This window comes from Acanthochromis polyacanthus, chromosome 7, assembly GCF_021347895.1.
Source record: "Acanthochromis polyacanthus isolate Apoly-LR-REF ecotype Palm Island chromosome 7, KAUST_Apoly_ChrSc, whole genome shotgun sequence".
Taxonomy (NCBI): Eukaryota; Metazoa; Chordata; class Actinopteri; family Pomacentridae; genus Acanthochromis; species Acanthochromis polyacanthus.
Genome location: NC_067119.1, coordinates 34,483,877 through 34,507,815, shown reverse-complemented (window position 1 = coordinate 34,507,815; position 23,939 = coordinate 34,483,877). Strand labels below are relative to the sequence as shown.

The window sequence follows — 23,939 nt, the reverse complement described above, 5'->3', positions numbered from 1 at the left end:
TTTATTTGCAAGGGTGATGAGACAGGTGACTGATTCGCAGCCGTCCCGGATACCTACTGATGGAGATCAAAGGATTGTTTGCAGCCGTGGAGGAGTGGTGCTGAAGGGAGAGCGATCAACAATGAACAGGAGAGAGAGAGGAAGGACAGACAGGAGAACAGGGTGGCCCGGACAAAACAATTAGCTCAGCAATACTAATAGCTTTCTTAGCGCTGAGTGGAGCAGCAGCATGGTGATACCTCTGTATGGGTTTGTCATTATGGAGGATCTCTTTTACATTACCTGTGGTCATTTGATCAATTGCTGGTAAGAATTAAAAGTGGATCCCTCGCCAGTCATTCATTCGACTCCTGTAAACTCATCTGTGTATATCCAAGTTTCATATTTAGAAGATTTCATCCATCCATCCATTATCTTTACACGCTTAATCCTCATTAGGGTCACAGGGGCCAGTAGTCTATCCCAGCTGACTTAGGGCAAAGGCAGGGGACATCCTGGACAGGTCACCAGTCTATCACAGGGCTACACATAGAGACAAACAATCACACTCTTGCATTCACACAAATGGACAATTTAGAATCACCAATTAACCCCAGAATGTTTTTGGACTGTGGGAGGAAGCCAGGAAGGAAGCCACACATGCACAGGGAGAACATGCAAACTCCATGCAGAAAGATCCAGGGAAAGCCAGGACATGAACCAGGGATGTTCTCGCTGTAAGGCGAAAGTGCTAACCACTACTCCACTGTGCAGCCCCTTTAGAAGATTTCTCCATTCTCCCTTTCTTCCTTAAAATTTCTTAGATGTAATTTACACTGTTGTTTCCATGAAGGTCCTTCTCCACTCACCCCTGCCCCTGCCACTTGCTGCCACTCAGCACATCAGCTCACCTACAACTGTGTTCCACTCATTGTAGCATGTAAAAACACTGTATGGACATGCTAATGAGATAAAAAATAAACATGATTTTCACTAAAGGTGGTATTTGAAACACAAAATAGCCGATATTACTTTTATTCATTAAAAAAACACATCCTTTGTCAATTTAATATGCTTCACTGCTACAGTATTCATGGTCTTGCTGACTAATGCTAGATAATGTTTGCAGCTTCAAATCCTGTAGATATTGTTGTATACCTGGCATTCCTGTTGTAATTGATCAGTGTTGTGCTACTATCTACTGCTATGCTATGTTTATTCTTGATCTTGATGTCTGCAAATGCACATTGTCAATTAACATCGCTAATATTTTGAATTTCAGAGGAAACCTAACCTTCAGGCTGTAAAGGGAGTGAAAACGGAAGCCTTCAAATGTGTCACATTTTTTTCCGCCAGCTGGGTTAACCAGTCAGTGAACTGCACAATAAATCAGCTCATTTGTGCCTTTCTTCCAAAGGTTTCGTGCTGGATTTAAACAAGCTTTCCGCTGCTGCCCCTGCATCCCTCAAGGCTCTTATGAAGGCCTGGAACTAAAGTCCACCCGCTACCTTCATACTCAGACCAGCGTTTACAAGGCCAGTCGAATGGAGACCACTGTATCTACCGTTCTCCAGGTTGGGGACGACGTTGAGCAGCCAAAGGTCAAGGTAACAGGGGTTTCAAGGCCCAGTGTGGCCAAAGTTGGGGCCAGACCACATAGCTCCTCCCTGGACCTCACATCAAATGGGTCATCATCCCGGAGCGTCTCCAAAACGGTATCAGAAACGTCCAGTTTCTACTCCAGTAACAACCTGCAAGAATAAACGTCAAGTACAGGTGGTATTTTGCCAGACAGCTGAGAGAGAGTTTGAGTTGACTGTTCACATAGCTGCTTATGTCCGCGTGTATTCATGCAAAGTACAGTGTGGATGTGTGAGTTTGTCTGCTGGTGACTGAGTTTCTGATGAATATATCTCTGATGTATTCACTGGAACATCATGATAGAAAAATTCTTCACTTAGCACTGTTCCAGCCCACAACGTCCTGGTAGAAAGTATCATGCTACTCACAGCTAATGATCAACTGGCAATAGGAAGATTTGCTCAGTTCTAGAAAGCAATGAGAAGCACTTCAGGGACACAAGCACATTCCAGTTCAAAAGCGACACTGAAGCAGACGTTAGCACCTCCAATCTTCACAGCTTCTGCTTGTCTCACCAGCCCTCTCTCAGTGCAGAGAGAAGGTTCACACATCCTCAGTCATGCAAGCTGTCTGACTTCACACAGTCTATTTTGGAGTGGACCTATAACATGAGACCGGCATGCTTTCAACACAGCAACCCCTCGTTTTAACAGGGGGCTTCTTCAGAAAGAGACAAAGCTTGTGTTTTCAGTTTTCAGTGTGCAGAATGAGTGCCTGACTGTGGTTTCAGTTGAAAGGTTCACCCATAAAAAGTGATGAAGACTGAAAACATAAAAGCATAAACTCTGAGCTTTACATTTGTGAGTGTGTGTGGATGCATGTGTGTGTGTGTCCATGCGCGGGAGCTGATCAGAATGCCAACTCCAGCTCCCTGAGCAGGACTTCATTGGCAATCCAGCGTGCAGAACGAGTGCCTGTCTGGCTAAAGGAGAGCTCTGAGGATCCCCTGCAGGCGATGCTGAAAAGTTCTGCCAATCAATGTAAACAGCAGCGGTGTCTGGCTCAGCATTCATCTGGCAAAACATCAACCTCAACAGCTGGCGGCATTGTTTCTGAATTGTAGAAGTGCTTTAAAGGCTGAATTCAAGTGAAGATAAACACTTTACTAATGTTAAAATTGCCTGATATAAGACTTTGGCTCAGTCCACCACCACACAATGTTGATGTGTAGCCATCAAAGTAAAATGATCCAATGTCCCACAGAATTCGTAGTTTTAAAATAATACCTGACTCACCATCTTCCAGTCTGTCTAACCTGCTCCACCTTCTTCCAGTCTGTCTAACCTGCTCCACCTTTGTCAGATAAATAAATCTTAATTCATGATCTGCAGACCAGGCACCGCTTTCAAACTGATATATTTATGTAATTCGCATTAGCTGCTCTATAATGTGACCTGTCAGCAACATGCACTCTGTATCTGGCTGGGTTACATTTATAGCTCAGTACTTCCCTGTTACACACTGTTTCAGTTAATGTGGCTAAAGTCACCATGACGTCCTGTGTGGGAGGCGTGGGCTCTTTCAAACATCCACACTTTATCAGCTGTCGCTGCATCAAAATATACTCCAGCAATGAGCAAGAAGGTGCTTGTTAAAATGAGGTTTAAAGGTGTTTGTAGATTTCTCGGCCTGGAATGTGCGCAGGCAGCCTGTTAGCGCTTTGTTGCGCATCGATGTGCCTTGTTGCTAAGCATAATGTCTGTAAAAGGACCAGGTTAGCACAGGAGCAGCTCACTCTGCTGGAGTCCAAGAAATAGACAGTTAGGGGCCTGTAAGCACACTAGGATGAACTGTCATAACCTTCTACAGCGGTAAACACCCACCCACACACGCAGCAATATGTAATCACTGCAAAAACTGCATTTGAGTGTAAGCTTGTATTACAATGAATGGTTTTAATAGGTTCACCAAATTTAATGTAATGGAGTTTATTTGCTACAACTTTGGTATCTGTGAAAATAGTTTGTGTAGTTTTTTAATTAATGAAAATCAAAATATTTTATCTACAAATATCCTTCAGTGAGCTTAACAACTAAATCCACAAGACGTGCATATTTGCTGTGTGCAGAACATGCACATGGTCTCAGCTACACACATCCACCAAACAGCAGAACTATCACTTACAACACCTACAAAGACAGCAAAATACATTTGAATAAGTCTTATTTTGAATATTTAACTCTAAAATGTATATTCTTGGTGAAACAAAGGAAACACGGATTTCACTTGTTTTGTGCCGGGAATTAATTCACTGTTAACACATTGTCACATATCCTCAGCTAAACCATATTTTAAGATGGATATTGTTGGCATTACAACACAAGCACAAATGCTCAGAGAGTGGTCACCTGTTGACACCCATCAATGACACACACGCACGCACGCGCGCGCACGCACGCACGCACGCACGCACGCACGCACGCACGCACGCACGCACGCACGCACGCACGCACGCACGCACGCACACACACACACACACACATTTCACAGGCCTCCTCTTCCCTGCTGCTGTAGTCTCAGCGCACGAAGCCTGTTGTTATGAATTCCAGTGTCAGCTGTCATGAAAATGAGAAGCAGTTGTGACGCAATGTTATTTTTTTGGAAACGCAACATTATATCACACAGCGCAGTGTATATCTCACGCTGAAACACAGACAGGGCAGGTCACATTCAGTGCAGAGAGAAAACAAAACACAGCAGATTTAAAACAGTATTATTTATTTAACCATAGTTTACATTCCACTTTTTCTCTGCAGCTGGGGTTTAAAAATAAAACATCTGACAGAGTTATTAGCAGATTAAAGTCTTTGCCAAGTCAGTGATTAGTTCAGTGATCAGAGCATCAAAATCACAACTTTGAAGTTTCACACTAACACAGGTACATACACTATGCTGAGGGATAGTCTGGGATTTCCACTCAAAACTGAGTAGATTAAGGGGGGAATATTTCAATACATAATCAATGGATTGAGGGCTGCACAGTGGAGTAGTGGTTAGCACTTTCGCCTTGCAGCAAGCAGATCCCCGGTTCATATCTCAGCCTGGGCCTGGGATCTTTCTGCATGGAGTTTGCATGTTCTCTCTGTGCATGCGTGGGTTTTCTCCGGGCACTCCGGCTTCCTCCCACAGTCCAAAAATATGCTGAGATTAATTGGTTACTCTAAATTGTCCGAAGGTGTGAATGTGAGTGTGATTGTTTGTCTGTATATGTAGCCCTGCGACAGATTGGTGACCCGTCCAGGGTGTCCCCTGCCTTTGCCAGAGTCAACTGAGAAAGGCTCCAGCACCCCCCACGACCCGAGTGAGGATAAAGTGGTGTATAGAGAATGGATGGATGGATGGATTGAAGTGTAAATTTATACTACACATTTGGTAGGTAGGTGGTTTATATGATGTATTCCCGTCCTCACTTAGTATGAACACACAAGACCGTCTTACAGCTGTGGAAGGCAAATCATTTTTGCAAAAAAAATATTAACTTGCATCACTGTGACTCTGCAAACATCTGCTCCCACACACAATTCTAGAACAACTGATTTTATAGATCACACTTTTCTTGAACAAACATTTTTTGAAAAGCTGCAATGTTGGCCACCACTATTAAAACATGCTAAAGAATTGACCCATGATTTAAACTAATTGTAGAACCTTTTCTGATTGAATTAAATCCAACTCTATTATACATCAACTATATAATTGCTTCCTTGTGAGGCCAAACTTTTAGCCTTAGATGTTGAACACAGGTCAATAGAGTGAATAATACTGGTGGTCAGTTAGGGACACATGATAGAAACAATTTACTGTATTTATTATCTTGAAGATATTCATTTTTTTTTATGCTTATTCAGTGCTGTATGATTAACATGCAGATTGACATTGAGAACAGTTGGGTCAGTACTTGCTTGCTGTTATTTACATCTTACTGTTTTATTAGTCCATATTTTTGTCACTAGAAACATACATAGAATAAATAAAAGAATAATGATAAAATAGAATAAGTTTTAAAAGAAATATTTTTTTCCTGTAGAAAATGCAACATGACTCAGAGTTGGAATACCTGTACAGTTTGTATAGTAGGTTTAATTGTTAATCCAAGTAGTTAGCAGTTGCAATGCTAAATGGTTCTTTAATCTAGTCAAAGGTCGGAGCTTGTACACAAAACACTTTCAACGCAGAAGTTAACTACAGCTTCCAAGGTGCATTTTGCTAGAAAACATCCAGTCACCAAGCCTAAAGGGACACAAACAGGACATGTAGTTTTATCTTTAGAGACAGATGTATACCTCTGCTCTGATCACTTGGGGTTTTAACATGTAAGTTCAGCTTGCTAGAAATATTGTCATTAGTTGATATTCTACCAACTGCAAAGGGTACAAAACGTACCTCAAATGTGAAACAATGCTTCAAGTCTTGTGTGTTTTTCAGGATGGGACTTGATCTGTTATGGCATTTAAAAATACAGGGACACAGTAGTCGTATATTCTGAAAAATAATCAAGAAGCCCAACCTTGTCCAGCACAAGACTTGCGGCAATATATACACTACCGTTCAAAAGTTTGGGGTCACCCAGGCAATTTCCTTTTTTGCATGAAAACTCACACTTTTATCCATGTGCTAACATAACTGCACAAGGGTTTTCTAATCATCAATTAGCCTTTCAACACCATTAGCTAACACAATGTAGCATTAGAACACAGGAGTGATGGTTGCTGGAAATGTTCCTCTGTACCCCTATGGAGATATTCCATTAAAAATCTGCTGTTTCCAGCTAGAATAGTCATTTACCACATTAATAAAATCTAAACTGTTTTTCTGATTCATTTAATGTTATTTTCATTGAAAAAAAAAGCTTTTCTTTCAAAAATGAGGACATTTGTAAGTGACCCCAGACTATTGAACGGTAGTGTAGTATACAGTCAGCTGAGTGTGTGCTATATACAACTGTTGGAGTATTGGAGAGCTCTACAGCACAGCTCAGACACAGAGTGATCAAGCAGAGAATGAGAACATTGAGGATGATGTTATTACAAAATAGTAATCTGATTACACTATACCAAGACCTGGACTCTTGATGCCTTTTGTCTTGATAGGATGATTTGGAGTCATTGAGTTGAACATGAGAATACTCTTTGTCTGCACGTAATTCTGCAAGTAAATAAGCTTATAAACTAAATGCACATGCAGTTGAGATTATTATTGTGTTTCCTTATGGGGAGCATCACAGGGATGGTGACATGAGGAGCATCCTGTCCTGCAGCTGATTTTTACTCTTGTTTCTACAGTGAGTTACATTCAGGGTCACAACCAGGATTTCATTTGTGTCAGGTGTCATGTTTTAGAACCTAATACAGTGGGACAGGTACTAGTTTGTGGGACTCAGCAGTATTATTCTGTAAATAATATATTTTGTTTGGAATATATTTGGCATTTGAAATACACTGTTCTGATCACTTTTGATCATGGTACTGTACAGAGTTGAGTGAGTTCAGCCTACGTTCACTACAGATAACACTGTGTTACTGATACAATTGCCTACTCTTTATTCTAATTAAGTAACATTGGCTAAGACCGAGATTCATAGTGTTCACAGGAACAGCTTCACCACAGATCTGCCAAATCACGATAATCAGCGTCTGATTGTTACCTAAATATGAAATGTATAGATACAGGCTTTCACTGAGGTACAGTGGCCAAGTTCAATTTTATAGTCACCATCCCAGCACAAAATGTGCACAGAGTGTACAACCTTTACTTAAAGTGGAAAACTGACCTAGCAAACAGAATGGATGTAAATGTACAAATTCCCCCCATTTAAATTGCTTACAGATGTGTACATAAAATCCAGAATATAAAAAAATATATATCAACATTTGTGTGGTTAAAGTTCAATTAGGTGTTCCATGACAGCCATCAGCAGATTTTGTTGTGCCACAAAGTTTCAAAGTACAACTTCAGCCCTGACTATGTTTATTGGGGTATCACATTTGGTGGGGATCTGATGTATATTCCTCTAATGTAGTTTGAGTTTAAAATCTTCCTTTGCGTCACACACACCAAACACTGACACCTTAATGTCTCACACACAATGTGTGTATTCTTTGTTTTTTGCTGACACAATAACACAGTTAAACACCACTTTTTCTTGATTTTTTTTCATTTAGTTTTAATATCTAATGTGATTTGTATCCATTTGTATTAATACACTTGCCATTAGGTGTACATTTAGTTTTTTTTTACAGTTCACGATCTGTGCCTGATACCGCCCTGGGAGCACTCAGTCACACTGTGGTTAGAGCCAGTTGGCCCAGCTGGAGCTTATCCCTGCTAGGGTCAAACTATTGGTAACAACTGACAGCCTTTTTTACTCATGAACCCTCAATACAAAGTGATGTTTTTGTGTGGCCTCCTGTCACATGGTGCACATCTCAGAGCTCATGAGGAATGATTCCTCTGTTTTTGTTTGAGCTGAAGAGTTAAAGCTATTTAAGTTAAAGCTGTGCTGTCAAGCAAATATGAAGCAAACTTGTAAACTTGCAAACTTTGTAATGTTCTAAAAAAAAAAGCAGACCAAATAAATTGGGAATTATTATTATTATTATTGTTATTATTATTGGTTTATTTAAGAAGGGACCATGTACAATATTAAACATAAATGTTTCCATTTGATGCATTGTACCAGAGATAGCTTTAAGCTCATTTTCATCTGCAGAATTAAGCTTGTTTATATCAGTTGCTTTGAAACAAACTAACTAGGCAGCATGATGTTGTCAGAGGGTGTCAGAGGGTGGTGGTATAGGCTACATTTGAGTAGTAGAAACGAGAAAAAAAATCAAGCCCAGTGTTCCAAACCACAAACATTTTCTTTTCCTTTCGGTATGCACTACAGCTGTTCTTGCAAACTGTATATAATTTCATGCAGTACTATGGATACAATCAACACATTACTTCATAATGATATTTGTATTGCACTTTGACCTCCTTGCTCAGATATTGGAGTCTGCAGCACGATAGAGGACTCAAACAACTGTTGTAAGTACTCTGGTCTGATATAATGAAGGCCACACATACAGATGTCTTTTAACATTTATCTGCTCTTCGGTCAGCTGACACCGGGAAAACTATGAAAATAAAGACATACAAACATTTCAGAAATACACAAAGTTTCACAAACGTGTCTCTAATTAGATGGATTCCAAAAATCTTTCAAGCTAGTTTCTGTTGTGAGATGGGTCCCATATGCTGGCTTTTGACAACACTGTATTAAACTATCCATCAAAACACTTCAACAAATGATGGCAATAAATATGAAACAAATAAAACTTAAAAGTCACAATTACTGTGTGTGCCTCTCAAACCATGCAGAATAGTTAATTTTTTTTAGGCCATATCTTTCTCTGGCAATGTTGGCGTTTTCCCTCTGATCCACAGTCCCACACGTGTGACCCTAAATTAAACTGTTGTCTTGTGACTTGTTAAAATTACATCAAACGAACATTGTAAAACAGCGTTAGATTTTAAATCAAACATTGATTTTTAGAGGTGTACATTTTCAAGATTATCTTTCTTAAAATCCAATTTATTGCATATTTAATTAGTTTTAATTTACCTTATGAACTCAAAAATTTGTGAAATGCTAACAAAATATAATACTATCTTGAAAGTATAAATCTCAAAATTAAAGCTGCAAGCAGCGTTGGTCGGGTCCTCGCATCCGTGCGGCCCGGCTGACCCACACATGTCCCCCAGGTGCTGCTAAAACTGAGAGTGTAAAGTTTCAGCCACATTGCAATACGTACAGGCTAGTTACACAGCACTTCCTGTTTCATGGTGCGAATTCCAAAATGGCCGCCAGGTGTCAAATGGATGTGATTAGGGGCAGACTCTGATGACACTTAAAAAATTTGAAGCAGATTGGAGCATGTACAGGCTAGTTAGACAGCACTTCCTGTTTCATGGTGAGAAATCCAAATTGGCTGCCAGGTGTCACATGGATGTGATTAGGGTCGGACTCTGATGACACTTGTAAAATTTGAGACAGATTGGAGCATGTACAGGCTATTTAGATAGAACTTCCTGTTTCATGGCGAGAAATCCAAAATGGCCGCATTCTGTGGGTCGCCATTTCCACGCCCTCAGACTTTTGCGGAGCATTTTGATAACTTTTGATCACCCATGACTGGAGTACATCCTGGCCAAATTTCAGCTCTCTTGGGGTTACGCTGTTTGAGTTTATAGATTACAAGGGTCGCCATTTCCACGCCGTGAGACTTTTGCGGTCAATTCAAAATGGCCGACATCCTGTTGGGTTTTGGGCATGGGTGTCAATTACATTTTTGTGCGTCTTGATGAGTTCCATATGCTTCCCAAATTTCATAGCTGTAGGTTACACGTGCTGGCCGTAGCAAATGTTTGAAATTTTCCAGGTGGCGCTACGGAGCCATGTTGCCACAATCAGGTGGAATTTCGCTAAAACATCAAATGCATCGTCAATCCAGATATGTGTGTCAATTTTGGTGAGCATTTGAGCATTTTTAACCTGTTAAAATGTACTTTGTTCTTTATGGCAATGATGTGTTGCCATGGCAAAAGTGTTTTTTGAATGGTCAAAATCTTCACACAGTGGCATCACCAAGGCATGAACACTGATCTCTCCAATTTTCAGAATATGACAAAGCATTGAGCCATGGTATGTGCAAAGATAATGAGAAATACTTGTTGTTGCCAACAGGTGGCGCTATGAGCAATTGCAAATTTAGGAGTGTGGATGTGCTCAGCCCTGGACTGGTGTCCATCACAAAAAATTGGTCCAGATTGGACCATTTTCAGCTGAGATATGAATAATTAAATTTTCATGAAATTCGCCACGCCGCCATGGCCACGCCCTGTGACGATGAGTCACCATTGTCACTGTGAATCATCATCATGTCTAGGCTTCTGTCACCAAATTTGAGGTTAATCTGATCAACTGAGTAAGAATAATACATGAAAGTGTAAAAAATATGTACTTCCTGACACCATAAGGTGGCGCTATGACTATGAATGTACATATGATGTCGTCAGGACGGGACTCTGATCATACATGTAAAGTTTCAGGCAGATTGGAGGATGTGCAGGAGAGTTAGACACCACTTCCTATTTCATGGCGAAGGATCAATATTTTTTGGAGTCACCATGGTCACGCCCTTTGAGTTTTCTGGAGCATTTTCATAACTTTTTATCAAGAAGGTCTGTGGCATATTCTGGCCAAATTTGATGTCTCTCGGACTTACCCCCAATGAGTTATTAATCTCAAAAAATTTTGAGGAAATTCATGCTCACCAAATATTGTAGCTGCAGATAAAACTTTGTGGCAGTTGATCTAATGACCTCTTTTTCAATTTTGCAGGGAGCGCCATAGAGCCATTTTGCCACACACATGCGCAACTCCATTAAAATATCAAATTTTTCGCCAGTCCTGATTTGCATACCACGTTTGACGCGTTTTGGGGTATGATAAGGCCGCCAAAAATACAATTCAAAAGACGGGAAAAGAATGAAGAATAATAATAATTAAAGCTGCAAGCAGTGATGGACGGGTGCCTTGGACAGTCCGTACTCTTGCACCGCCTGTCCTTGGCAAGGTCGGTGCTCGGACACTAATAATAAACCCTAGGGTTTCAATAGGGTCCTAGGCACCGCGGTGCTCGGACCCTAATAAATAAACCCTAGGGTTTCAATAGGGTCCTAGGCACCACGGTGCCTTGGACAGTCGGTGGCCTTGCACCGACTGTCCTCGGCATCCTCGGTGCTCGGACCCTCAAAAGAAGCCCTAAAGTTTCAATAGGGTCCTAGGCACCGCCAGTGCCTTGGACAGTCGGTGCCCTTGCACCGCCAGTGCCTTGGACAGTCGGTGCCCTTGCACCGCCTGTCTTCAGCACCGTCGGTGCTTGGACCCTAATAAGTTACATGTATTCAAAAAACACCTAAAGAGAGTGTAGAACTTTCTCACCAAATTGCTTCCATTAACTTTTTCTTGAAATGTGCATACAAATATGATGTGAAAACACAGATTAGAGAACACTGCAATTCTGTCTTTTCTTCTACAGTAATCAACTTGTGCCCTTTGATATGAATCTTGTCAACTTGCAGTGAGGGGATGACATGCAGGAGTCTTCTTCACATGCTCCAAGTGTTTACAGTTTTCTCACAGAGACACCCTTCACCGGGAGATAAATATACCTGTATGCAGAGGATGTGATTGAACCATCGGTTTAGAGAAATTTATTCCACTGTAATCGGATATGTTTTACCATATCACAAAATGACACTTGTGATATGGTAGAACATGTCTATGGTTTGCATTACAACGTAGCATCAGCTGTCTGAAGTAGACAGAGATGTAGAAGTAGTGTGAGCGCTGTGAACACACACTCCAAAAACCCATCTTATCATGTTTTTATTTATTTATTTTCAATTTGACTGCAGTGCCCTAATCATAACCAGGCAAGCCAGGAATAATCCACATTCTGCCTCCTGAATGCAGAATGTGTTCCCTCATCCGCTCATCACTTGGATGGGTCAAGTGGAGCGGGTGAGCGGGTGGCTGGGGCTTTAATGAATGTGTAATTAACTTTGTTCAATGAGTGGTCCTTAAATGAGGATGCAGAAAGCTCTCGCTCGCTCTTATTTGCCTCTCAGACACACACACACACACACACACACACACACACACACACACACACACACACACACACACTCTGTTTTTCTATCATTGTGGGGACATACCATTGACTCCCATTCATATCTAACCCCTAATCCTTACCCTAACCCTAACCTTAACCCAGACCAAAACAATGCCTAACCCTAAAGACACGTTTTTGCACTTTTACTTTTTTCAGTAACAACAACATGGCCAAGAAAACACTGTTTAAACTTGTGGGGACCGAAATGAGGTCCCCACAAGTGACATTGTTTTCGGTTTTCCTACAGTTGTGGGGACATTTGGTCCCCACAAGTTTAGCCAGGACCTGAGCACACACACACACACACACACACACACACACTTAATGTATCATATGGGCTTACAGGTCTCATCACTGAACGGAGTGAAAATATACAAATCAATGACATGGGTGCATCCTCAAGTGTGTGAAAGCTGACACCAGACTGGTGCACTTACCTACTACAGTCGCCTAAAAGTATCGCACAAGTCATTCAATGTGCTTATTTTGACTGATGCTTCAATCACACAGCACTTCATTGACACAAATGTTGTTTCTAAGGATGTACACATTTAAATGATGCTTTAGCCACAAAAGACAGTCAGATGTGTCAGTGTATAAGAAGGGTTAAAGCCTCAGAAACCTGCAAATTTATAAACAAACAAAGCTGCGCTATGCAAAATATAAGCTCTGAAATTTGTGTTGCTGCAGTCGGGTTCAGTATTGTTGTGTTTTGAAAAGATTCTAAACTACCTATTCTTTTTTGTAACTCGTTTTTATTACTTTTTTTTTACAACATAATGAAAATACACACAACAGCTAGAAAAGCAAACAAAAACAAACAAAACCGACAGACATAGTTGGATCTTTGTGCTACACAAGGTGAGCAATTATGCAACTCCTCTTTCCAAATAAAGAATAAGAGAAAAAAGGAATAAAAGGGACTTAGGCGAGGACAATAATAGCATTGGTGTGACAAATCCCTATGAAATACCTATACTTTATGTACCAAGATTCAAGTCCAGTATATCTGCATGAAAACAACACTCATTACTATCCATTCAGTTCATTCCTGTCTATGTAATACTTCATCCATGAAAAGCCCCCATGTCTTTTGAAATATATTCAATCTATTTTTAATTTTAAATATAGACTGTTCATAACTAGCCATTTTAGTCATTTTCCCCATTCATTCACTAAAAGGTATAGTATTATTAGTTTTCCAGTGTCTGAGTACGATTCTGCGCCCCGTGGAGAGGGCCAGCCTACACCACAGGGTCCGTTGGACTGTTAGTCCGTCCCCCCTCACATCTATTCCTAGTACACAAAGTGCAGGGTTTTGCCCTAATTTTGTACCCAGCATTTTGTTGATAAATCCTATTATATTTTTCCATAAATTCTGGGTTAAATGACAATCATAAAGCATGTGTAAGAGTGTGCCTTGGCTCCTATGGCATCTCCAGTATAAATCTGAGTCCCGCAATTTTAATTTGGCCATCTTACATGGGGTCCAGTAATCCCTATGAATGATTTTGTATGTAATTAATCTGGTCTGCATTTCCCTTGCTGTTTTATACCACGACCCTGTAATGTATTTCCACATCTCCTCTGTTATTTCCCCCTCTAGATCTTCCTCCCAAACCTCCTTAAGACCTAAAAGCCCTGTGGGTGAGACTGTCTCATTAAGCTATAAAATGCAGATGCTGTTATTTGGTCAGCCGCTTGTCCTGTATCATTTCCTGTACCAATGTTTGCTTTGTTAGGGGTGTCCTCTTTTGCATGAAAAAAAACAAAACAGCTTCTCAATTGGAGGTACTTCCAAAAATCTGTTTTAGGTATATGGTATTTAGTTATCATCTGTTCAAAGGAGATCAATTTATCCTCCCTCCAAAACATCCTCAATATATAGAATCCCTGCTTTAATCCAATTCGGCCAGAATAAGGCCTTTTTGTCCACCTTCAACAATTTATTATTCCAAAGTGATGATCTTCTAGTAAAAAGAGGCTGTGACCCTATAATTTGGTGTGAAGTCCGCCAGGTTTCTCTTGCGAACCTCAATAGTGGGTTATTAAATGGGATGTCTCCGTCTGTCTGTGCTGCAAAGGTATGGATGGGAAAAGGTTCTGTAAGTTCCCTCTCAATTGGCACCCAGGCCGGAGCTTGATCATCTGTAATATATATTTTAGATAACTGAAGACCCTAGAAAGGCTGATCCTTCAGCACCTGCGGCCCCTGGTGAGTGATTCCCTGGATCCCCTGCAGTTTGCGTACCAACCCAAAATCAGCGTGGAGGATGCCATCATCTACATGTTGGAGAGGGCCTACTCACACTTGGAGAAGAAGGGGAGTACGGTGAGAATCATGTTCTTCGACTTCTCCAGAGCGTTTAACACCATCCGCCCCTCCCGGCTTGCTGAGAAGCTCTCAGCAATGCATGTGGACCACAACACAGTTTACTGGATCATTGACTAAATCACCCTGAGGCCTCAGTACGTGCGGCTGCAGGGCTGTAAGTCTGATGTACTGTTGGGAAGCACTGGAGTACCCCAGGGAACCGTGCTGTCTCCGTTCCTATTTACGATCTATACCTCTGACTTTAGCCTCAGATCTGGATCATGTCATCTCCAGAAGTTCTCGGATGACTCCTCCATTGTGGGGTGCATCACCGGGGACAGGGATGAGGAATACAGGGGTGCAGTGGAGAGATTCGTCGGCTGGGCTGAGCAGAACTATCTGCTCCTGAACCCAAAAAAAAGTCCAAAGAACTTGTGATTGATCCCAGGCGGGGCAGAAAGAGGACCCCAGTACCCATCGCCATCCGTGGGGAAGCAGTGGAGATGGTGGACAGCTACAAATTTCTAGGTGTCCACTTAAACAAGGACCTGGACTGGAAAGACAACACGGCGGCAGTCCATAAGCGGGCTCAAAGTGGACTGTACCTTCTGCGGAGACCTAGGTCATTTAATGTCTGCACTAGGCTGTTACAGATGTTTTATCAGTCTGTGGTAGCCAGCATCCTGTTCTACGCAGTGGTTTGCTGGGGTGGGGGCATTAAAGCCAGGGAGCGCAGCAGGCTCAATAAGACCATCGATAAGGCCAGCTCGGTGGTGGGCTTAAAAATGGAAGAGCTGCAGTCGGTCGTGGATAGGAGGATGAGGGTCAAGATTGATTCTATTCTAGCCAACCCCTCTCATCCACTCTATGATGACCTGCAGGATAGAGTGAGCACCTTCAGCCAGAGGCTCACCCTTCCGAACATTAAAACGGAGCGCTACAGACTATCCTTTTTACCCACCGCCATAAAACTGTACAACTCTTAAGAACTTTCTCCCGAAGTGCAATGTTGTCCTTGTTCTGGCCCTGGTCTTCTGTGTGATGTCCGCTGTGTTTCAATTCAATTCAATTTTATTTATATAGCGTCAATTACAGTCAAATTGTCTCAAGACGCTTTACAGAACCCATATGCCTGACCCCCAGAGCAAGCCCAAAGGCGACAGTGGCAAGGAAAACACCCTTTTAACAGGGAAGAAACCTCAAGCAGAATCCGGCTCTATATAGGGGGGACCCATCTGCCTGCTGGCCGGGCGGGTTGAGAGGGACAGATGAGGGCAAAGGGGAGGGATGGGAGAAGAGGGAGGGGTGGGAAAGCAAGGAAAACACAACACACATTTGGATACATGTATGACAAGATATGTGACACAAACAAAGTATAAGTTAACACTGGAAACTGACTCATAGTTTACTCTTATGATGTACGGCTCTGACATTAAACATACTACATATATAGCTAGCAGTAAAATTCAAACAGTATGTAGATTAGCATAACAAGTATAGTGAGGGTGATGCAGAGTTGACTGGTGGAAAAGGGGAGCTGGAAGCGGAGGGCTGGAAGAAGGTCAGCAGCAGCATCCCACAGTGGACATGGTGGAGACTAGACCAGTTGGTGGAACATCAACTGCAGATCTGAAGCATCCAGCTCTGGGACCAGGGACACTCGGAGAAATAGCACAGGGGGAAACAGAGTGAATGTAATGCAATAACGGTATACATATTAAATGTAAAGGTAGATAGAGAAGGGCTCAGTGCCTCAAGAGAAGTCCCCCAGGAGCCTAGGCAGCATGACTAGGGCAGAACAAAGGGACATCCTTGAGGGAGTCAACTGTGCAAATAAAGACACAAGCTGAACCCCTCTGGGTCACCCAGTCAGCCCCAACTATAAGATTTGTCAAAAAGGAACGTTTTAAGCCTGGTCTTAAAAATAGAGAGGGTATCTGCCTCCCGAACCCAAACTGGGAGCAGGTTCCACAGGAGAGGCGCCTGATACCTGAAGGCTTTGCCTCCCATTCTACTTTTAGAAATTCTAGGAACAACAAGTAAGCCTGCAGTTTGAGAGCGAAGAGTTTTACGAGGATAATATGGTACTAACAGATCTCTAAGATATGATGGAGATTGGTTATTAAGAGCTTTATATGTCAGAAGAAGGATTTTAAATTCTATTCTGGATTTAACAGGAAGCCAGTGAAGAGAAGCAAGTACAGGGGAAATATGATCTCTTTTGCTAACTCCTGTCAGTGCTCTCGCAGCAGTGTTTTGGATCAACTGTAGATGTTTGAGAGAGCTATTTGGACAACCCGATAATAAGGAATTGCAATAGTCAAGCCTGGAAGTAACAAAAGCATGAACTAATTTTTCTGCATCACTCTGAGACAGGATGTTCCTGATTTTTACAATATTTCGCAGGTGAAAAAAGGAAATCCTACAGACTTGCTTTATGTGTGAGTTAAAGGACATGTCCTGGTCAAAAATAACTCCAAGATTCCTCACAGTAGTACTGGAGGCCAATGTGATGCCATCCAGAGTAACTATTTGCTTTGAAAGCGAGTTTCTAAGATGTTTGGGGCCAAATACAATGACTTCAGTTTTGTCTGAATTTAGCAGTAGGAAGTTAAAAGTCATCCAAGTTTTAATGTCCTTAAGACAATCTTGCAGTCTAGCTAGCTGATCAGTTTCATCTGGCTTCATAGATAAATACAATTGTGTGTCATCTGCATAACAATGGAAGTTAATACAATGCTTCCTAATAATATTGCCTAAAGGAAGCATGTATAATGTGAAAAGTATCGGTCCTAAGACAGAACCCTGAGGAACTCCATGATTAACTTTAGTGTGCTCAGAAGAGTCATTGTTGACATGCACAAACTGGAACCTATCTGATAAGTAGGATTTAAACCAGTCCAGTGCTGTCCCTTTAATGCCAATTGAATGTTCTAGATGCTGTAATAAAATTTTGTGGTCGATTGTGTCAAATGCTGCACTAAGATCTAACAAAACAAGTATAGAGACTAGTCCATTATCTGATGCTATGAGAAGGTCATTAGTAACTTTCACCAGAGCTGTTTCTGTACTATGATGCACTCTGAAGCCTGACTGAAACACTTCAAACAAATTATTCCTTTGTAAGTGTTCACATAATTGATTTGCAACTGTTCCTTCCAGAATTTTAGAGAGAAATGGTAGGTTGGATATTGGTCTATAGTTAGCTAACACATCTGGATCTAAAGTGGGATTTTTAAGCAAAGGTTTGACGACAGCAACCTTAAAAGCCTGTGGTACATAGCCTGTTACTAGAGAGAGATTAATCAGATCTAACATTGGAGAATTAATTAAAGGTAAAGTCTCCTTGAAGAGTCTAGTTGGGATAGGATCTAAAAGACATGTTGATGGTTTGGATGTAGAAACTGTTGAAATTAGTTCAGAGAGACATATAGGAGTGAAGAATTCTAAATATTCATCAGGTCTAACAGCCAATTCAAAAGCATCTGTGACATTTGCAGGAAGGGCCAGATTAATTTTATCTCTAATCATAACTATTTTATGTGTAAAGAAGCTCATGAAGTCGTTACTGCTTAGAGCTAAAGGAATATTCAACACAGCTCTGACTCTTTGTCAGCCTGGCTACAGTGCTAAAGAGAAACCTAAGGTTGTTCTTGTTCTCCTCTATTAAAGATGAATAATAAGTTGTCCTGGCATTACGAAGAGCTGTTTTATAGATTACTAGACTATTTTTCCAAGCCACATACACTTCCTGTGAATTAGTGGAATACCACTTTCTTTCCAGCTTTCGGGATGCCTGCTTTAAAGTCTGCAGCTAGGAATTATACCAAGGAGCAAGTCTTCTCTGAGATATAACTTTCTTTTTTACAGGTGCAACACTATCAAGAGTTGTACGCAGTGAGGCTGAAGCATTATTAACATAATAATCCACTTCTGTGGGGGTAAAATTATAATATTTACCTTCTGATTTGTCAGTAAATGTTGCTGAAGTAAACAGTGATGGTATTATTTCCTTAAATTTAGTTACTGAATTGTCCGACAAACACCTACTGTCATGATATTTGTTTTCAGCTGCTAAACAATCCTTAACTTTAAATTGAAATGTTATCATAAAACGGTCAGAAGAAGAGGATTCTGGGGAAATACTTTTAACTCTTCAATTTCAATGCCATAAGTCAGGACAAGGTCAAGGGTGTGATTAAAACTATGAGTTGGTTTATTTACATGTTGAGAAAACCCAATTGAGTCTAATATTGAATTAAAAACTGTTGTAAGGCTGTCACTGTCTACGTCAACATGAATGTTAAAGTCACCCGCAATAATAATTTTGCCTGAACTGAGCACTAAATCAGATAAAAAGTCTGAGAATTGAGATAAAAACTCAGAATAAGGAGCAGGAGGACGATATATAACAACAAATTAAACTGGTTTCTGGGCTTTCAAATTTGGATGAGAGAGACTAAGAGTGAGATTTTCAAATGAGTTGTAATCAGGTTTAGGCCTCTGGTTCAATTTTAAACTAGAATGGTAGATTGCTGCTACTCCTCCTCCTCGGCCTGTGATTCGAGGAATACGACAGTTAATATGACTAGGGGGAGTTGATTCATTTAGGCTAACAAATTCTTCCTGCTGCAACCAGGTTTCAGTCAAACAGAACAAATCAATCTGGTGATCAGTTGTCAACTCATTTACTAGCAGAGATTTAGACGAGAGAGATCTAATATTTAACAGACCACATTTAATTGTCCTGTTTCTTTGCTCTGTTGAAATAGTGGTATTAATTTTTAGTACATTTTTATGGTTACTATTACTTTTGTATATTTTTGATTTGTTTAATTTATTGAATTTTGGTGGTCGGGGGACAGACACAGTCTCAATAAAGCTAACTGAATTACTGGAGGGTGACAGCTGTGAGGAAACTGCAGAGAGGTGTGTAAAACTACAGCTCTGCATCCTGGTCTTAACTCTGGGTTGTCATGCTTTAGGAGTACTAATAAAATCAGCCATATTCCTAGAAATGAGAGCTTCACCAGCCAAAGTGGGATGGATGCCGTCTCTCCTAATCAGACTAGGTTTTCCCCAAAAAGAGCTCCAATTATCTATAAGGCCCACGTCGTTTGATGATAGATTGCTTTTTTAAGAAAAGAGGAGTGTTGTATGAGGCAACCCCTCAAGTGGGCTTTAAATGCACGTCGTTTGATGGACACCACATAGACAACCAGCGGCGAAACGACGACATGCGGCTAAACATGTCATCGTTGGTCAGATCAGGCAAGGGTCCAGAGAAAACTACGGAGTCCGACATGGTTTTGGCGAAAGTACACACCGATGCTACGCTAATTTTGGTGACCTCCGATTGGCGTAACCGGGTGTCGTTACCGCCGACGTGTATAACAGTCTTACTGTATTTACGATTATCTTTAAGATAAGATAAGACAAGATAGACTTTATTAATCTCACAAAGGAGAAATTTAACATTACAGGGCTCTTCGAAACAAAAAACAGAGGAGTGCAAAAGTCACGAAAGTGCAAGAACAAGATAATAAATATTGCACATAATAACAACTACACAGTAGTGTTATATAGTCTGATGGCAGTGGGGATGAAGGACCTGCGGTAGCGCTCCTTCTTGCACTGAGGGTGTCTGAGTCTTGTGCTAAAGGAGCTGCTCAGCTCCACTACAGTCCGGTGCAGTGGGTGGGAGCTGTTGTCCATGATGGATGAGAGCTTGGTCAACATCCTCCTCTCACCCACATCCATCACAGAGTCCAGTGGGCAGCCCAGGACAGAGCTGGCCCTCTTGATCAGCTTGTTCAGTCTCTTCATGTCCCGCTCTGTGCTGCCCGGGGCCCAGCAGACGACAGCGTAGAGGAAAGCAGAGGCTACCACAGTGTCGTAGAAAGTCCTTAGTAGAGGTCTGCACACTCCGAAGGACCTCAGCCTCCTCAGAAGGTGGAGGTGACTCTGGCCCTTCTTGTACAGAGCATCAATGTTGTGGGACCAGTCCAGTTTATTGTTGAGGTGAACACCCAGGTACTTGAAACTGTCCACTGTTTCAATGTCCTGCCCCTGGATGTTCACTGGTGGATGTGGGAGTGTCCTTCTCCTGAAGTCGACCACCATCTCCTTCGTCTTACTGGTGTTGAGGCACAGATGGTTGCGCTCACACCAGTCCACAAAGTCCATGATGACCGACCGATACTCCAGCTCGTTCCCCTCAGACACATGGCCCACAATGGCGGAGTCATCAGAGAACTTCTGGAGATGGCAGCTGTCCGTGTTGTAGGTGAAGTCCGAGGTGTAGATGGTGAAGAGGAAGGGCGAGAGGACGGTGCCCTGGGGCGCCCCCGTGCTGCAGACTCCCACCTCTGACTCACAGCCGCGCAGCCGCACGTACTGTGGACGGTCAGTGAGGTAGTCAGTGGTCCAGGCAGCGAGATGTCCATCCACTCCCGCGTCCACCAGCTTCCCCCGCAGCAGCGCCGGCCTGATGGTGTTGAAGGCGCTGGAGAAGTCAAAGAACATGACTCTCACAGCGCTGCCGGCGCTCTCCAGGTGAGTGAGCGCTCGCTGCAGCAGGTAGATGACAGCGTCTTCTACCCCCATGTTGGGCCTGTAGGCAAACTGCAGCGGGTCCAGGTCGGAGCTCACCACTGAGCGGAGGTAGTGGAGGAGGAGCCTCTCCATGGTCTTCATGAGGTGGGAGGTGAGGGCGACAGGTCTGTAGTGGGCCAGTTCCTTGGCGTGAGCTGTTTTAGGGACTGGGACCACACAGGAGGTTTTCCACAGGACGGGGACCCGCTCCAGGCTGAGGCTCAGGTTGTAGAGGTGGCAGAGGACCTCACAGAGCTGGTCTGCGCAGGTCCTCAGCAGCCTGGGACTGATGCCGTCTGGTCCAGCAGATTTCCTCTGCTTTAGTCGCCTCAGCTCTCTCCTCACCTGGTCCGGTGTGAAGGAGAGGGGGGAGTGAGGGGGGGAGTGAGGTGGGCTGCAGGGGTGGGAGTAGTCCGTGAGGGTGAGTTGGGGGCCGGTGAAGGTGTCGCAGGAAGGGGAGAGTCTGCTGGGCTGGAGATGTGTGAAGAGGGGGGAGAAGGAAAGGGGGCAGAGGGGGTGGGGGGGAGAGTCAAATCTGTTAAAGTAACAGTTCAGCTTGTCCGCCCTGCGCTGGTCCCCATCAGCTGTCCCTCTGGCACTCTGTCCATGTCCAGAAATGTTCTTAAGTCCTCTCCACACGTCCCGCGCGTTGCTCTGAACCAGCTTCTCCTCCAGCCTCTTCCCATAGTCCTTCTTGGCCCTTCTGATCCGCCACTGGAGCTCACGCTGCACTCTCTTCTGCTCCTCTCTGTCCCCTGAGATGAAAGTCCGTTTCTTCTGGTTCAGGAGGGCTTTGAGCTCAGGGGTGATCCAGGGGTGGTTGTTGGAGAAGCACCGTACCGTCCGAGTTGGCACAGTGCTGTCCACGCAGAAGTTGATGTAATCTGTGATGCAATGCGTGAGGCCATCGATGTCGTCTCCATGAGGACTGTAGAGCACGCTCCAGTCTGTGGTCTGGAAACAGTCTCTGAGTCTCTCACTGGCCTCATCTGTCCATGCCTTCACAGTTCTCTTCTGCACAGGTCCTCTTCTCACCTTGGGTGTGTAGTGGGGGAGCAGATAAACCAGGTTGTGGTCCGAGCGGCCCAGTGGGGGGAGGGGGGCAGCGGTGTAGGCGCCTTTCACATTCACATACAGTAAGTCCAGTGTCTTGTCGCCCCGTGTGTGACACGTGACATACTGTGTGAAAGTTGGGAGAAAGGCAGAGGGAGGCGTGGTTGAAGTCTCCACTGATCAGGACAAGCGCCCGGGGATGGCAGCTCTGGGCTTCACTCACGGCGCTGTGGAGTCTTTCACACGCTGTCCTTGCATGAGCTGATGGTGGGATGTACACGCAAAACACAATCACGTGCGAGAATTTGCTTCTATGTCGCCCGCTCTGGCCCCTGGGAGGCATTTAACTCTGGCCGCTGGTGTCGCTAGCTTCACGTTTCTGACTATGGAGCTGCCAATGATCAGAGTTGGTTTCTCAGCGGGTGTGTCGCTGGGCAGGGAAAAACGATTAGAAACATGAAGCGGTTTGTGGTGGGCCAGGACAGCAGGCTTGAGCTTAGGACTATGTTTCCTACGAACTGTCACCCAGCCAACCTGACTTCCCGCTGCTCGGGAGCTGCTAAGGGACGGCTAACAGATGCTACACTAGCAGCTGAGCTATTGTGGTCTGCACCGGCTAAGGGGGCCTGGCTAGCTGCTAGCGGACTAGCTGCTAGCGGGTTATTTTCCATGGTGCGGAGCCGCGATTCCAATTCGGAGAGCCTCGCCTCCAGAGCTACAAAAAGTCTGCACTTATTACACATATCGTTATCACTAAAGGAGGCAGAGGAATAACTAAACATGTGGCACACTGAGCAGGAGAGAGAGGGAGAGGAAGAGGCAGAAGCCATGCTAACAACACGACACAGTGCTGAAACAGGAAATGATGCAATACGCTCACCGTAACGTCAGACGTCGCCAAAGGCGACCTTGTTGATTTTAGCTCAGTTTTTATGTTTTTATGCTTTATTGCTATTTACACTATTGCATTGTGCTGCTGGAACGTCTTAATTTCCCCTCAGGGAAAATAAAGTTAATCTCATCTCATCTCTCATCTCATCTCATAAGTGAAAAATCATAATGATACCAATCTACTCTCGGCATTCCAAGGCCTCCATCCTCTTTGACAGCGTACAATTTAGTTCTATTAAGGGATGGCCTTTTACCTGACCATAGGAAGGTCTCCACCACCTAATTGAACTGTTTCAGCACCGCAAGAGGAAGATTCAGGGGTAACAAATAAATAAAATAATTAATTTGTGGGACAACTATCATTTTTAAAATATTTACAGAGGCATTGCTTCCGATTTGTTCCAATTAATTTGATATCCTGAAATAGTCGAGAAGGAACTGATCACTGATAATATATGAGGTACAGCTGTTATTGGATTTGTAGACACCAACAAAACATCATCTGCATACAGCAACAGTTTATGTTCTGCCTGTCCCATTTTTATTCCCTTTATATCATACATTATCTCTAATGGCGGTTGCTAAAGGTTCCAGTGCCAGTGCAAAGATTAAAGGGCTTAGGGGACATCCCTGTCTTGTACCTCTAAAGAGAGGGAAAGGTGTAGACGTCTTTCCATTTAAGACCGAAGCCCTGGGACTATGATACAGCAGCTTGACCCAATTTATGAATGAGGAGCCCAACCCAA

The 23,939-nt window shown here is 43.0% G+C and overlaps 1 protein-coding gene across 1 annotated transcript in view; it reads left to right on the top strand.

The window, feature by feature from the left end:
* The window catches only part of tacr1a (tachykinin receptor 1a), a 207,851-nt gene extending 187,074 nt beyond the window's left edge, over window positions 1–20,777 (top strand). Inside the window, exon 5 of the mRNA XM_051950708.1 lies at window positions 1,397–20,777. Within this exon, the coding sequence (XP_051806668.1) occupies window positions 1,397–1,742 (346 nt within the window). The 3' untranslated portion in view covers window positions 1,743–20,777. The remainder of the gene's footprint in view (window positions 1–1,396) is intronic.
* Window positions 20,778–23,939: the final 3,162 nt, after the last annotated feature.